The 15,435-nt window shown below is 36.6% G+C and overlaps 1 protein-coding gene across 4 annotated transcripts in view; it reads right to left on the bottom strand.

Moving 5' to 3' along the window:
• Positions 1-13,011, bottom strand: part of ube2q1 (ubiquitin-conjugating enzyme E2Q family member 1) — a 30,715-nt gene extending 17,704 nt beyond the window's left edge. For 2 of the 4 annotated variants that reach the window (XM_051134978.1, XM_051134980.1), the window contains exons 1-3: positions 12,522-13,009; positions 9,528-9,632; positions 4,348-4,470 (exon numbers count right to left, since the gene is read on the bottom strand). In XM_051134978.1, the coding sequence (XP_050990935.1) occupies positions 4,348-4,470; positions 9,528-9,632; positions 12,522-12,680 (387 nt within the window). In that variant the 5' untranslated portion in view covers positions 12,681-13,009. Of the gene's footprint in view, positions 1-4,347; positions 4,471-9,527; positions 9,633-12,521 lie in introns of all 4 variants that reach the window. The other 2 variants (XM_051134977.1, XM_051134979.1) reach the window with 2 other exon arrangements.
• Between the last annotated feature and the right edge of the window lie 2,424 nt (positions 13,012-15,435).

Genomic DNA, 15,435 nt, shown 5'->3' with positions numbered 1-15,435 from the left:
CATAGGTGGCGCTATGACAGTTAAAAAGGCTTCAACAACACGAAATTTCAAAAGTAAATTGCCTTAAATTGCTATAACATGCTCATATAATCACAGAAACACTAGAACTTCATACCATATGATAGATCTGCTCATGCTGAGCAACTTTGCCTCAAGAACCATTGCTGTCAATCAAGTCGTTTATTACATATTCACAAATATGTGAAAAACCCACTTTTGCGAACTAGTCCTAGGTTATTCACTCGATCTCGATCAAACCACTGCAGCACAGTTCTCCAGACTCCCTAGATCAATAATTATGAAAAAAAAAGTTAAACTTTTGACTCACAGTCGCAAAGGGGCGCCAAAACGTTCAAAAGAGGCGGGGCCACTTTTAGTAAAAAGGCTATAACTTTGGAACAGAATGACATATCATCACCAAACTCAGAACACTTATGTAAAAGCTCAGCCTTTGGTCAAATCCAAAAAATTGCGGAGCTTGACCACTTGGGGGCGCTATAATAGAGAAAAAATATAAAAATGGCTATAACGTCGCAACCGTCAGTCCAATCAACCTGAAAAATGGTATGCAGTGTCTCTGTCCAATGTGCCATAAGGGTCTATGAGAACATTGGCGTATCTCAAAAAACATGGCCGCCATCGACCTATGAATTTTGAGCACCTATTAGACAAGGTTAACTGAGGCCGATCGGAACAAAACTCACTGGGCATGTTCGACTCATGGTCCTAAAGGTCTGTAAGAATTTTAAAAGAAATCGGCCACTAGTTGGCGCTAACGAATTTCTTGCCTCTGTAATCACGTGGTGTTTCACACATCCACACAATATGCATATCACTTGATAGATCTCCTCATGATGAACAACTTTGCCTCAAGAACCATTGCTGTCAATCAAACCGTTCATTAATTATTCACAAATATGTGAAAAACCTACTTTTGCGAACTAGTCCTAGGTTTTTCACTCAATCTCGATCAAACCACTGCAGTAATGTTCTCTGGACTCTCTAGATCAATAATTATCAAAAACATGTTGAATTTTGTCCTTTGGTTAGCTATAACGGGGTCATTTACAAAAGGGGAGTGGCCACATATATCCAAAAGCCTATAAAACCTAAACAAAAACTCAAAACGTTATGAAAATTGGAGCAATCATGTGTCAGATGATTCTTAACAAGCATGCAAAGTTTCATGGAGATCGGAGCATAGGTGGCGCTATAACAGTTAAAAAGCCTTTAAAAACAAGATTTCTATGGTAAATGGCCTCAAATTGTTAAAAAATGCTCATCTATTCACACAAACACTAGATCTTACACTTCTGTCTGTATGATATATCCCCTCATTCTGAACAACTTTGCATACCACCTCAAAGGCCTTAAATGCTCGAACCCCGGTAATTGCTGCTTGCAGCTATATTTCACGACACCACAGTAAAAAAAAACTACCGGCCTAACTATAAAGTTCAAACATTATTAAACAGAAAACACCTAATAATTAAAAAAGAACAAATTACAAGTAACAACAGAAATAGATACAACATAACTAATATATAATTCTAATATAATTCAAGCATGTCTAGCAGTAGTATTCAGGTACATGACCAAATGCAAAACAACACCGCATAGTCTTTGTTGTATAAATTAAATATAAATTAATCCATAATAAAGTTACAAAAATTACGAAAGAGCAGTGAGTGTTTGTTCTTCTGTCTTTCGTTGTCTAACTAACATTGATGCAAACACCAGTAAGTAGGCTGCTGTCCCTTTAAGACATCATGCACAGATCCAGCAGACTGATACACTTGCATTTTCTTTCTCAACTCGTTATGTTAACTGAAGACCTGAAAATAAAATGCGCAAAAAAGATGTGAAAGAGAACTAAATTCTAAGGGTGGGGGAAAAAAAACGATTCAGATTTGAATCGTGATTCAGTCTTCTAGCGATTTGCATCGATTCATAACTTTCAAAAATCGATTTTCTACTTATTATTATTATTATTATTATTAATAATAACAATAATAATAATAATAATAGCCTATCCTAGGCCTAATAATTACATGATGTTGTCGGAACAAAACAGCAACAGCAATGGAGGAAGAAAAACAAATACATCCTGCCCCATTTTCAGCGAGAGCAAGTAATTATTGATCTTTTGTTTTTATGGGAGGTAGCGCCCGAATCCATATTCGCAAAGGAACGGAAAACAAAGCATACATTTTACGCAGCCACTAAAGGGACATGGTTAGCTGCCTGCTAGGGGGGGCCTGTTACATTACATTACATAAAACAGAGAGATAAAAAAAGTAAGGAGAGATGACTGATAGGATGATGGCAAATGATTTGCAGATCCTGAGCACCACTGACAAACATCTAATCTTGTAAAATGTGTGGTAAGTACTGCCGTTCCGTGTATACACAGAGTACATGCAATCGCAAATCTTGAAAGTGAAAGTAAAAAAGCGAGCATATTAAAAACAGCTCTCTGATGCGTGCAATTTATATACAGCATAATTACCCAACAATATAATTGAGAGAGAAAGCATTGAAATATATATTTTTCTTGTATTTATTCCATTTAAGGGTTCTGTAGGGGTGTAAGAAAATATTGATACACGTGAGTATCGTGATATTTTGTTTAGTGATACTATATCGATTTTTAAAAAACAGAATATCGAAAAAAAAAAAAAAAAAAAAAAAAAATCATACAAGATTCATGGCAGACGCTTCGTTTTGAGTTTATATCCCGATTGCTATATGGCAGTCTTCTTATCTCTGAACTTAAATAGCGACAGGAAATATTAGCATAAAGGCACGCCACTAATGTTATCGCTAATATAGTTCGCTGCTAGTAATGAAGGATAAAAGAATAGATCCTGCTCCCGCCTTGGCGATTGCAGTTGGCGATTTCATGCAGAACATTAATACAAACTGAGATCTTGTGAAAACCAAAACTTGTGAAATTCTCAAAACAAAACGTTTCTAAGAATATTCAATACATGTATTTATTTTATTGTTTTACAATTATTTTGTTTTCTTTAGGATTCCTGCAAGCACTTTATTTCTCATTGATATTAGGCAGATGTAATTCTTAAGTTCAGATCAAAATGTTATGACATTGTCCCCTGGTTTCACAGACCAGGCTTAAGCCTAGTCCGAGACTAAAAGAGACTCGCACTGATTGATCTTATAACATGCCAGTGCCTTTATATGTTACAACTGTAAGCTTAAACTGTGAACCTTTAAAGCAGGGTCTAAAAATACATACACTCTGTTTATAAAGGCTTACACTTTATACATTTAATAACTAAAGAAACATTTTATTAAACATTTTATTTTCCCCCTTTACTCGCACTGCACAAAAAGTAATTCAAGAAGAATGTTACAGGAACTGATCTTTTGAACTTTTTGCTAAAGTTTGCATATAGTGGTGTGTTCTTAATTACAGCTTTCCTTAAAGTATATCCTATTCTTAAAATAAGAAATATCCCAATATATCGCCTTGTTTACAGTATCGCAGTGTATCGCAACATATCGTATCGCAACCCCTGTATCGTGATACGTATCGTATCGCCAGATTCTTGGCAATACACAGCCCTAGGGTTCTGTGGTACCAAACACGGGATTTAGATTCGGGCACATCCCTAATGGGAAGTGTACAATATTTTTGATTTATCAGGAAGATAATAGTTATTAGGAAACACTGATTTCTTGAGTCAGGACTTCCCATAATGTAGTGTGTTTTTGTATCAAAATACTGGTGCATTTGATGTCCATTGTGCACAAAAAATGTGATTAAAAACCTGTGAATCGTGATTAAAAATCAAAAAAAATCGTGACTTGATTTTTAATCGAATCGTGACCCCAAGAATCAATATTAATCGAACTGTCATTGTACCCAAAGATTCCCACCCCTACCAAATTCAGTGTTGGTCCAGTATCTAAGAGGCGACTTTCTGTCCATGCTTTTGGTGTGCATCTCAGACAGTGCACGAGCACCCCATTTCTTTGATTTCTTTCATGTCGTAACAGTAAGCCTGCTCTATTTTGTTTTCGCACTAGAATTATGCGCATTGTATTCTGATTGCAGACTGAGGGGGTGGTGAACAAATTGTGCTTTCTGCAGTTTAGAAATTCTGCATGCTGACATCGCAATTTTATTATGATTTTTATTACAATTAATCACACAGCCCCAGTTGACATCATCTGGTGATGGTTTAATTAGCCTACACTGAAAACTAATACACATTTTATAACTGGATTTATCTCAAAGGTGTGCTTGGTTTGGGTATTGAGAACCTTGAATCACGGTTGCTTATTTAGGTAAGCCACCGTGATTCAAGGTCAGAGGTTTACCTTTCTGTCCTGATTAACGGGTCCTGCTGGAAGAGGTTGGTCCAGCATCTCCACATCCGGGTGCTGGGGAAGATTATAGAGACGACACAGATCACAGATCAGCCTCTTCAGCTGCTGCAAGAGCTGAAAAACAAACACATAAGATCATTATAGAGAGCAAGGTCAGAAATGGGGCAAAAACTACACTGTAAGTGACAAATGTCAAAAGTTGAAAGTATGTTCTGAACAGTAATAATGTACATTTCAAGATTTGGTCGCGTTTGCCAGGTTAGAATGACAGGACTTTATGGGTAATATGTGCACATGATCAGTGTTAGGGGTTAACGCATTAAATGTAATGTTATGTAATCAGATTTTATTTTTTTAGGACCTATTAAAGTAATGTGTTATTTTTTCCATTTACAAGAAAATATCTGAGTTACTTTTTCAACTTATTTTGTTTTCCCATGCACAGCTCTCCTGTCCCATTGTGAGGGAAATCGGGATTAAGTGGAGGGGCGAATAAACATGCCCCGAATAAACATGATGCTTGCTGTAGTTCTAGACTAAATGTGAGCATGCATTTACTTCTCTCTCACACAAAAACAGATGCATTATTTCTCAAAATGATTAAAATGATTAAATGCATTTAATCTCATTTTCTTAACCAGTGTCTTTGCTGCTAACCTTTAATTATCCAATTCAACCATATAAACAAAAATGACTTTAGATAAACATAACATTTAAGCTTCTTCTTTTATTATTATTATTAATGCTTAAGAGTGTTGAACTTTCTTCTCCTGTCTCCTATTCTTCATGCAATCCAGAAAGGCTGAGGCTTATTCATGTCACTTTTGGTGTAAAAGGGCTTTTACACTTGCTAAAAGTTCTTGCTTTCTTTCTGTATTCTACAAACAAGCCTAGCCCAGATGAGAAAAAGTAATGCAAAAGTAATGTAATGCATTAACATCCCATAAAAAGTAACTGAGCAATGCAATTAGTTACTTTATAGGGAGTAACGCAATATTTTAATGCATTACTTTTAAAAGTAACTTTCCCATCATTTGTTTTCACTTTAAGTCATCTGTGCAGGCAAGGTGAGTCTTGGTCAGAACACTACAAAAGGAGCAGATAAAATTTCACTTGCATAGAATAAATCTCTTACAGAAAAAAGACTTGTAGAGAAGTAAGAAAGCAGTCAGATGAGCAGCTCTGATGGGTTCCCTGACATGTCAACTCATCTGTAAGTAAATAACTTTTACATAAATGTTGTTCCTTTGAACTTTCTATTAATCAAAAAATCCTGAAAAATCCATAATGGGTTCCACAAACATATTTGGCAGCTTAACTGTTTCCAATAACTGTTGATAATAATATGTTTCTTAAGCAGCAGATTTCTGAAGAAACATGTAACACTGAAGACTGGAGTAATGATGCTGAAGAAAAAAAAAAAAAAAAAAAAAAAAAAAAAAAAAAAAAAAAAAATTCAAAATATCACATTCACAGCAATAAATTGCATTTTACGACATATTCACACAGAAAACAGCCATTTTAAATTATAATAATATTTAAGTTTTTTTTTTTTTTTAACTATTTTATGATTAAACAAATGCAGCCTTAGTGAGCAGACACACACACACACACACACACACACACACACACACGCATGTCTGGTTTATTATCCTTGTGGGGACTCTCCATAGGTGCAATGGTTTTTATACTCTCCACACTGTATTTTCTATCCCCTTACCCTAACCCTACCCCTAAACCTAACCCTTACAGAAAACTTTCTGCATTTTTACTTTCTCAAAAAAACTCATTCTGTATGATTTATAAGCTTTTGTACCCATGGGGACCTCAAGCCAGTCCCCACAATGTAAAAAATTTCAGGTTTTACTATCCTTGTGGGGACATTTGGTCCCCACAATGTAGCAAAAACAAGTACACACACACAAATACTTACAGACTCCAAACTTTTAAAACAGTGTTTCCTAAAACAACCCTCTGATTATCGGACACAATGCACTTAGTGTATACATACATATTGTTTACATGTTTTTTTATGTTGTACTTAAAAAATAAAAAAAAAATAGCTGCATGCAATTACATCTGAAACAAACATAGCAATTCCAAGAGGGTCCTCGCGCCATTGGTGCCCGGGCTCTAATTAATTTCTGTAAATACATCACATTTAATCATACTGTTGACCTAAAATTTACCACTTCATTTACAATCCTATCTAAACTTAACCAAACCAAACCACAAAACCTGTCCCTAATTTTTCCTGAATCCCATTTTTGACATGTCAACTACAAAGATGGACAGAGGATCCTGTTTGACCCTTAATTAACCTAAACTTCTGGGTCACGTGACTAAAAATAATCAGTGCATTATTGTCAAGAAGTGAACCATGAGAGTCTGACATGAACCCCTCTGCACTTTCTTTGAATAAACGTGACTACAGTACAGCCTCTGACTAAAGACTGGTGAACTACATGAGCCTGGAGCTCCACATAATCAGGAGACATCTAAGCTGTCAAAGGGTTACTTCACACTATAATTAATATTCTGTCACCACTTATTCAACCTATTCTATGAAAAAAGTAATTTTATCTGTGGAACACAAAAGGAGAAGTTAAGCAGAATGTTGATGCAGCTCTTTTCCATACAACAACAGCTTAAGATGACAACACCGTCCAACTCAAAAAATACACAGACTGTGCACTCTACTATGTCTTCAGAAGCCCTATAATCCTAATTGGTCAAATGACATGTAACAACCAATTGCACTTACCTTAATGTCAAACCTGATATTTGCATAGACAAGGATCAAGTGAATAAACATTTTTAATACAAGTCTGTTTCTTGCACATAGTATCATAAGTTGTATGAAAAACATTTGCATCAACATTCTGCAAACTTTCACAGAAGTAACAGATTGGTCATTTCTGTATAAACTAATCAGTTTAAATGTAGATGATTTCATGGAGGTCCACTGTCCTGTTTTAATCACACATGCAGTCAGTCTAAAACGGTGCTGTGCGTCCCAGTTAATTATCACAGACAACAAATAGAGCAGACAAAAGCAAAGCTTTAGTTTAAAAAAGGCACAGCTTAAAGAGACTTGTACCTTTAGAAGGTTTGAGCCTCATCTGAAGGATGCATGATCAGCCCAAGCTCACCCAATTGTGCACACTCATATTACATGATTTAGTTTGTTGTGTAACGCTCTACTCGATTACAGTGTAGCTAGGCTTGTAATTACTATTTACTGCCATTCAAAGCATCATGATTACAACACCTGCTCTGCTCTGAACCACACTGCTATCATTGAGATTACACACATTGAAGATATTACAAATTGTGTGATTTACTATCACACAGAACCATAAAATGGGAATTTAAATACACCTTAAAGTAAGGAAAGGTCTGGCATCCTGGAGTGAAAGGGCTGGAAGAAATTGCAATTTTTATTATATTATTAGATACTGGTATTTATAATGATGTTCATCAACCATTTATGGGGATTAAAATGCTGTCCACATGCTTGTTTGACATTAAGAATGAATGTGAACAAACCTGACAAAATGAAATCCATTTTATTTTTCCCTAAATTGTGTTTTTCGTTTCATTTTTTCTGTATTCTCCATTATGATTTCATGTAAATGTATTACCAACTTGTGTCTAATGAAATGAATTAATACAACTTTAGTTACTGAACAGTCTTTTAATATATTATATATATATATATATATATATATATATATATATATATATATATATATATATATATATATATATATAGTACTGTGCAAAAGTTTTAGGCCACTAGTATTTTCACCAGCTAAAAAATGGTTTAAAGTAAGTTATTTCTATCTTTTGCTGTAGTATGTCAGTAAAAAAATATCAGTTTACATTTCCAAACATTCTGTTTGCCATTAATTGTAATAATCTAGTGACATTTTTGGTTGCACAACCTGGTCTGACAACAGCCAGTGCTCCACACTGATCTAATCTCATCATCATCCAGTCTTCCTGGAATGACATGAAGACACAGAACAAACTGAAACAGAGTAAATCCAGAAGAACTGTGGCAACGTCTCCAAGATGCTTCAAGAGACCTACCTGCAAAGCTACCTGAAAAATTTTGCACAAGTGCACCTAGGGCAAAAGCTGCTGTAAACGCAAAGAATGGTCGCACCAACATGTTGATTTCATTTAGTTAACAGAAGGTAATTGATAAAGAAAATCTATTTATGACAGCATCCTCATTTTACAGCATTTTTACACAAGTGCCTAAAATTTTTAACAGTGCTGCAGCTTTGCAGGTAGGTTTCTTGAAGCATCCTGGAGACTTTGTCACAGTTCTTCTGGATTTAGTCTGTCTGAGTTTGTTCTGTTTCTTCATGTCATTCCAGACAGACTGGATGATGATGAGATCAGATCTCTGTGCAGAGCACTCGCTGTTGTCAGACTCCTTGTGCAAACAAAAATCTCACTGGATTATTACGATTAATGACAAAATGAATGTTTGGAAATGTAATCTGATATTTCCTACTGACACACTACAGCAAAAGACCGACTTTAACTGACTTTAAACCATTTTTTAGCTGATGAAAATACTAGTGGCCTAAGACTTTTGCACAGCAGTGTGTGTGTGTGTATATATATATATATATATATATATATATATATATATATATATATACACACATAGTGATTGAGATCTTATGTATATATATATATATAGAGAGAGATCTACTGTATATATATATACATAGTGATCGAGATCTTATGACAGAACACAGACTGGTTAAATATATATCATAAGGTTAAACTGAACTTTGTGAAGATCTGTGAGTTTCAGTGTGTGTTTGATGGTAGTTTTTCCTCAAAGTAAACACTGTAAAGATGCTGAAGTGATTCTCAGAGCATCTCTGGACATGAAGTTCATGTGCTCATGCCTCATATTGAGACACTGAACACTGTGAGTGTCACACGAGTTTGAGTGGCATATGAAACTATGGCATTCACACAGAAATACGCAGAGCATGCAGATTATTAGAGACTGACTGCTACCATCGCCTTCATTTCTGCTGCTAGATTAAATGTTCATAAATTTAAATCATGACACGATTATCATTTACACCCAGCCCTACTGTATGGTATGGTCACATGAGTGTGAGGATGTCAGCCATTACCAGTGTGCTGCTCTTCCTGACGTCCTCCAGCCGCTCCAGCACTTGAGTCAGACTTGGGTCATCGGAGTCCACAAACCATATCGGTGGCGTCGACGGGTAGGACTCCTAAAAGATCAGTCAGCAGGTAATTGGCAAGATTTCAACTAGATAAGTCTCACTACCCACAGTGCGAAGAGATACTGTAAAACTGTGAAGTGCCCGACCAGTGAAAAGTTCAGACTGATTTCATTTTCCTCAAGACCTACTTGATGGTAAACAAATAATTCTGGATTTACAAATCCAAAATTACTAAAAATAAATTCAGATTTGTGCAAGGACAAAACATAACCCTCACATTTTTTATTTTATAGTTTCTCATTAGTGTAAATTGCACAACAGTAGTAATAAAGGAATGTTTGTGTCTGAACTTGTGACTGGTATTGATGTAATTATAACATTCCCATCTTTAATATATCAGCCACCATACTGGTATTGGCAGATAAATGTTGTTATCGGCCCTATATGCAAATCTGCCCGATAATGCAGATTAAAGCCGATAATGCAGTTTCCTTCAGAGAACACTTTGCGTTCCCAATAACGGTTTTGAATTGCTTAAAATGTGATTGGAATTACTTAAAGTAAAACACAGTAAAGTGCAACATGTGCAGGGCAAGTCTGTCATTTAGGCTACATGAAATTTTAATAAGAACATTACTATAAATAATATTGTGGAATCTTTATGCACCCGTTTTTTAGCGCATTGTTATGTTGTATAAAATCTAAATACAATCATGTAGCCTAATTAATCCACTAACATAAAACTTTGGAACTTTAATTTAGGATATTTCTTTTTCAAAATCATTATGCATTATTAATAATAACCACAACTTTTATTTTCATTTCATTATTTTTTTTTTGAATTAATAAATAGATAAAATTGTAATAGATAAAACTTAAATGGGCTCAAAGGCTGCTATATATTTTTGATCTTTATGTTTAAGTTTTTGAGACATGGCTTTTAATGGTGAAACTTCTTTGTATCAGGCTCTAAAAATTATATCAAATTTGGATTCAGATTCAGATTTAGATTTATATTTATTGGGCAACATATCCATTATCAGCTTTCAAATATAAAGAATTATCAGTATTGTAAGGCTGGATGACTAATCAAAAAGTAATCGAAACTGAAATTCTAACCTTCTTATTTTTCCCATTTATTTATATATTTATTTTAATACTGTTAATATCTTCCCATTAAAAACATAATACCAAATGCGTGGTCAGCACTATATGGACGTGTATGACCGTTGCACTCATGTCGCACGTGAGCGGTGCTGTGTCAAGTTAACACGCAGCGCCGCTCATCAATGTCAGTTTCTAAAACAGTGGACCAATCTGAAGACCATGGAGCCAGGGAAAGCGCTGCAAGCTTTTGTTTACAGCTGCACGTTGGCATGGCAACTTTCGTATTTGACGGCAACATGGCAGTATAGGCATTCTGCGCTGCGCTTTTTTAAACCATTCCTGAGATTTTTATTTTAGGTCATATTGTGCCCCCCTACGGTATCAGCCAAAATTTTTCATATTGGTGCATCCCTAGACATGTCTTAATTTAACGTAAATTAACTGATCTTGTCACTGCACCATTAAAGGAACTGTTTACCAAAAAATTAAAATGTGCTTAAAATGTCCTTGTTCTCAAAAAAATAGCTTTAAAGAAATTCGGCATTCCATCACTTGCTCACCAGTGGATCTTCTGCAGTGAATGGTTGTTGTCAGAAAGCAATAATACATATTATAAAAATAAACAATGTTTTGAAGTTCAAAATGTCTTAACTATTGATTTGTTTCTTACAAACACTCAGCTTTTGGCTTCACAAGATGGTAACTGATGGTCTGGGGTGGTGTGGATTACTTGTGGATTCTTGTGATGATTTTATCAGCTGTTTGGACACTTATTCTGACGGCACCCATTCACTGCAGACGATCCACTAGTGAGAAAGTGATGTAATGCTACATTTCTCTAAATCTGATTAAAAAACAAACTCCTCTACATCTTGGATGGCCTGAGGTGAAGTAAATTGTCAGCAAATTTTTATTTCGTATCCCCATCTTGTCGACAGCATGCAGTAAGCGAACTGTTAGACGGAAAAAAGGTGTGAACGCAAAACCACGTGTGCTTCCTGCTCGGCTGCTATCAGAGGTCTGGGGGAAAATGTAAATTATTTTTATAATAATAATAATAATAATAATAATAACAATAATAATAATAATAATAATAATACAAAATTATTAAATTAAATAAACCAATTAATTAAAGTAATTTATAGAATAGTAACACAACTAATAGAAAACCTTAACGCAAAAGTAACAGAAGCAAAATATTTTCCAAATAATATTTCACCCATATAAATAATATTAGGTTTACTGTATAAAATGGGCAAATATATATCTGTTTTTTTTTTTTTTTAATTTAGGATAAAGGACCCTTCCACGAGAATGATCGTATGCTGTCTACATAGTGAGCGCACTAGGTTTGAGTATCTGCTGCTGTAATTTGACGTCAGTGTCGCTCTCACGCAACAGAAAATGGCATCCGGAAATTAAGAAAACAAGCCATGAAACAAGACACCAGAACTGGGTCAATAATGGACACCAAAGTACGCACTTTATATCCAACTCACACCCTACCAGACTGACTCCTCGGGCATTTATCAATGAAATTAACTTTAAGACAATAAACAGAGCGTGAAGATTGTGTCAATACATAGATGTTTACCAAAATTAAACCAGTTTAATGCGACGCTCAAGAGCTGATTTTGACCACTAACAAGATGACTAGTTATCTAACCAGCAGGTGAGGGATTCTCCTGACGACTGACAGGGTTTCTGTTGACTCGAAACCTAGTGTTCTGGTTACCGAGGGACTGGAACGCGGCCAAACCCGCTGTCTATCTGGCAGCCCTGTGTTTTGGCGTGTTCGGATGGTGTGTTGCTGCTTTATGTTCGTCATACCGTGATGTTGCAGTGAATAATGAGCAGCTTCTCTCCGGTCACGTTAAACTGGCAGCTCAGCTCATCCGGCTTCCAGTCGATGATTCTGAAGCGCTCGTGGTTCGGGTCGAAAATGGACTCCAGAAACTTCAGCTCGGCCTTCAGTCCCGATACCGACATCTTCCACTACTCATCTCCGGGCATCGGGAGGGAGAGAAGAGAAAACAGAGAGAGAGATAGACAAAAGAAGAAGAGATGCGCAGTTGCGATCGGCGCTCGTCGCCGCTTTTCCGCCTCTGTTTTTATGTATGTCAATGCAGAAATAAAGGTCTTAATGCAGCGAACGCGCCTCCCATGAGTTCCTCAGGTCTCTGCTAGTGTGATATGTCGATTTAAAGTGCAAAGCTAGGGTTAATATGTCATAAATGTGGATGTGATCGCAGGATCTTGTGTATGTACGGCTGAGCGGAAGCTGTTTTTCTCTGGGGTTTAAAGATGGAGGCGCGCGTGGAGGACCCGCAGTCCCAGCATGCACCGCGTACACACGAACAAACGCCTACCTGAAACTTTATTTTTCTATTCATTTTGGGTTTATAAACCTGTTTGACCATTCAAATTAAATTCAAAAAATTTGTAAAATGACATTTCAGAGCATTTGATGAGTTTAAACTAGCAACTGCTGTGTTCATTATTATTTTAATAGTAGTTTTTTTCTAAGATATGGCATACAAGTATGAAGAAAAGGAATTAAAACAAAGAAAAACAGAACAATGATGTAAATAACTGTCCCTATACACAGTTAAAGATTTTTGGCTTGCAGAACTTTCTGGGAACATTCTTAGTTTTTAATTACAAAGAAGCCTAGCCTACAAAGAAAGTTCCTTATTTGGTTCCCAAAATAAACAAAGAAGAACCATATGGGAATATTTGCTGGTTAGGTTTCTTTTGAAGCGTAGCAGCATGTATATGTATCTACATACAGGAACCCAAAACAGAAGTTAAATATCTGGGTATTACAGTCACCCGAAACTAAATAAGAGAAAAATAAAATATTCTTAGAAATATTGATAAATGTAAAAAGATGCTGAACTTGTGGCTTCAAAGGGATATAACTATATTTGGTAGGGTTTTGCTGACCAAAATGGAGAGTATATCCACAGCTATATACCCAGCTTATTTATTAGACATTTCAGATAATATGGTTAATCTATTGAATAAAACGGACTTCAATTTTATTTGGAAGGGAAAATGCCATTACATTAGGAAAGCTGACATGATTAAGTGTATTGAGGAAGGTGGCATGAATGTAATAGATTTTTCTGTGATGAAGGGTGTATTAAAGTTGAAGTGGTTGAATTCCTTCGTTAGTCATAAGGACTCCTTCTGGTTTAACATACCTAATGCAGTTTTTGGAAAACTGGGTGGAATTGATTTTTTGTTGTTTTGTGATTATGATTTACAAAAACTGCCTGTGAAATTGTCAGATTTCCACCAGCAAGTTCTTCGATACTGGAATTTAATATTTAAACATAATTTTACTCCACATAATACACCCCTGTGGAACAATAGATGTATTTTTAGTAAGCAAAAATCTTTGTTTAAAGGGAATTGGATGGAAAAAGGAATATGGGCGATATCGCATTTGATGGATAATTATGGTAATTTTTAATAATATAATGATGATTCGTGTGATAAATTTAGCCTTCATTGCTCAATTAGAGAATACAACAAAGTAATGAAGGCCATCCCAGTATCCCTACAAACAATAATTCAACAGTTTGTATTGAAGGCATAAATTTAAAGAGCAAACAATTTACAAACAAGTTTATTAGAAAGCTATTAATTAAACAATACTTCCCCAGTCAACTGAAAAGAAAATATGAAGAGTTCAGATGCACAAGCCTCTAAATCCATCTGACGTATTTCTTTAAAATTTGGCACTACTTTGTGTAGGTTTCTATGTAAGTGTCACGAATCTGGTCGATGTTCCGCGGTCCGCCCACCACCAGAGGTCACTCTCACCTTATCACACACTGACTGTCGCATTACACCCCGGACTACATCTCCCAGTATCCTTCACGCTGAGTGCGTCAACACATGTGACCAATCAGCGTCACTATAAAAGCCCCGGTCTTTCCCCATACAAGCCACGGAGTATTATTGTTGTGATTATTGTCGTTAGCGTTTTCCAGTTTCCTAGTTCCTAGTCCCTTGTCCCTAGTTCTTTGTTCCCTCGCCTGGCTTCCCCGTTTTTGACTGTTCACCGCCTGCCTTCTGGACTCTGCTCGTTTCATTGGATTATTCTCTAAGTCTTGCCTGTGTTATTTCTGTTTGCTCCTGTTTTCGACCCTGCCTGTACGACCATGTTTTTGCTTCGTCCCACCAATAAAAGCTCGCAATTGGATCCGCTCGCCTCTCGCCTCTCACTCCCCGTAACAGAATACTCCGTCACAAAAGGATCCAGCAGCTTTACATCCGGACATTCTTCAGGTATGGACACAAACAGGATATTATTCCGATTAAAACAAGGACCAAGATCATAAGAGCAACACGTCTGTGAATTCCTGGCCATTTCAAATTATTTGGACCTCCCGGACTGTACATTAATGGAAATATTTTGCGATGGCATTAATGAGCCTCTAAAGGCAAGGCTGAGAGCGCGAGGGTCCGCGTTTATCGATAGCTGCATTTCTGGACTTTGTTCTGTTGTGTGCGGGTTCTCCGTTTACCGTGGGTGTCGCGGAGGAGGAGCGCGACGCCACGGAACCGCTGACCGCCTGGGTCGCTCGTAAAATGGCGGCCGTGTCGGAGCGCGCGCGCGCGAGCAACGGCGGCAACAGCGGTGCCCGTTCACAAAATGGCGGTCGCGCCGGAGTGCGTTCATACCCAGGCGGCGACAACAGAGCCCGTGCACAAAATGGAGGCGACTGCGATG

Source organism: Labeo rohita, chromosome 18 (genome assembly GCF_022985175.1).
Source record: "Labeo rohita strain BAU-BD-2019 chromosome 18, IGBB_LRoh.1.0, whole genome shotgun sequence".
In the NCBI taxonomy this organism is placed as follows: Eukaryota; Metazoa; Chordata; class Actinopteri; order Cypriniformes; family Cyprinidae; genus Labeo; species Labeo rohita.
The sequence above is the reverse complement of the archived record's forward strand: the minus strand, read 5'-3'. Positions and strand labels throughout refer to the sequence as shown.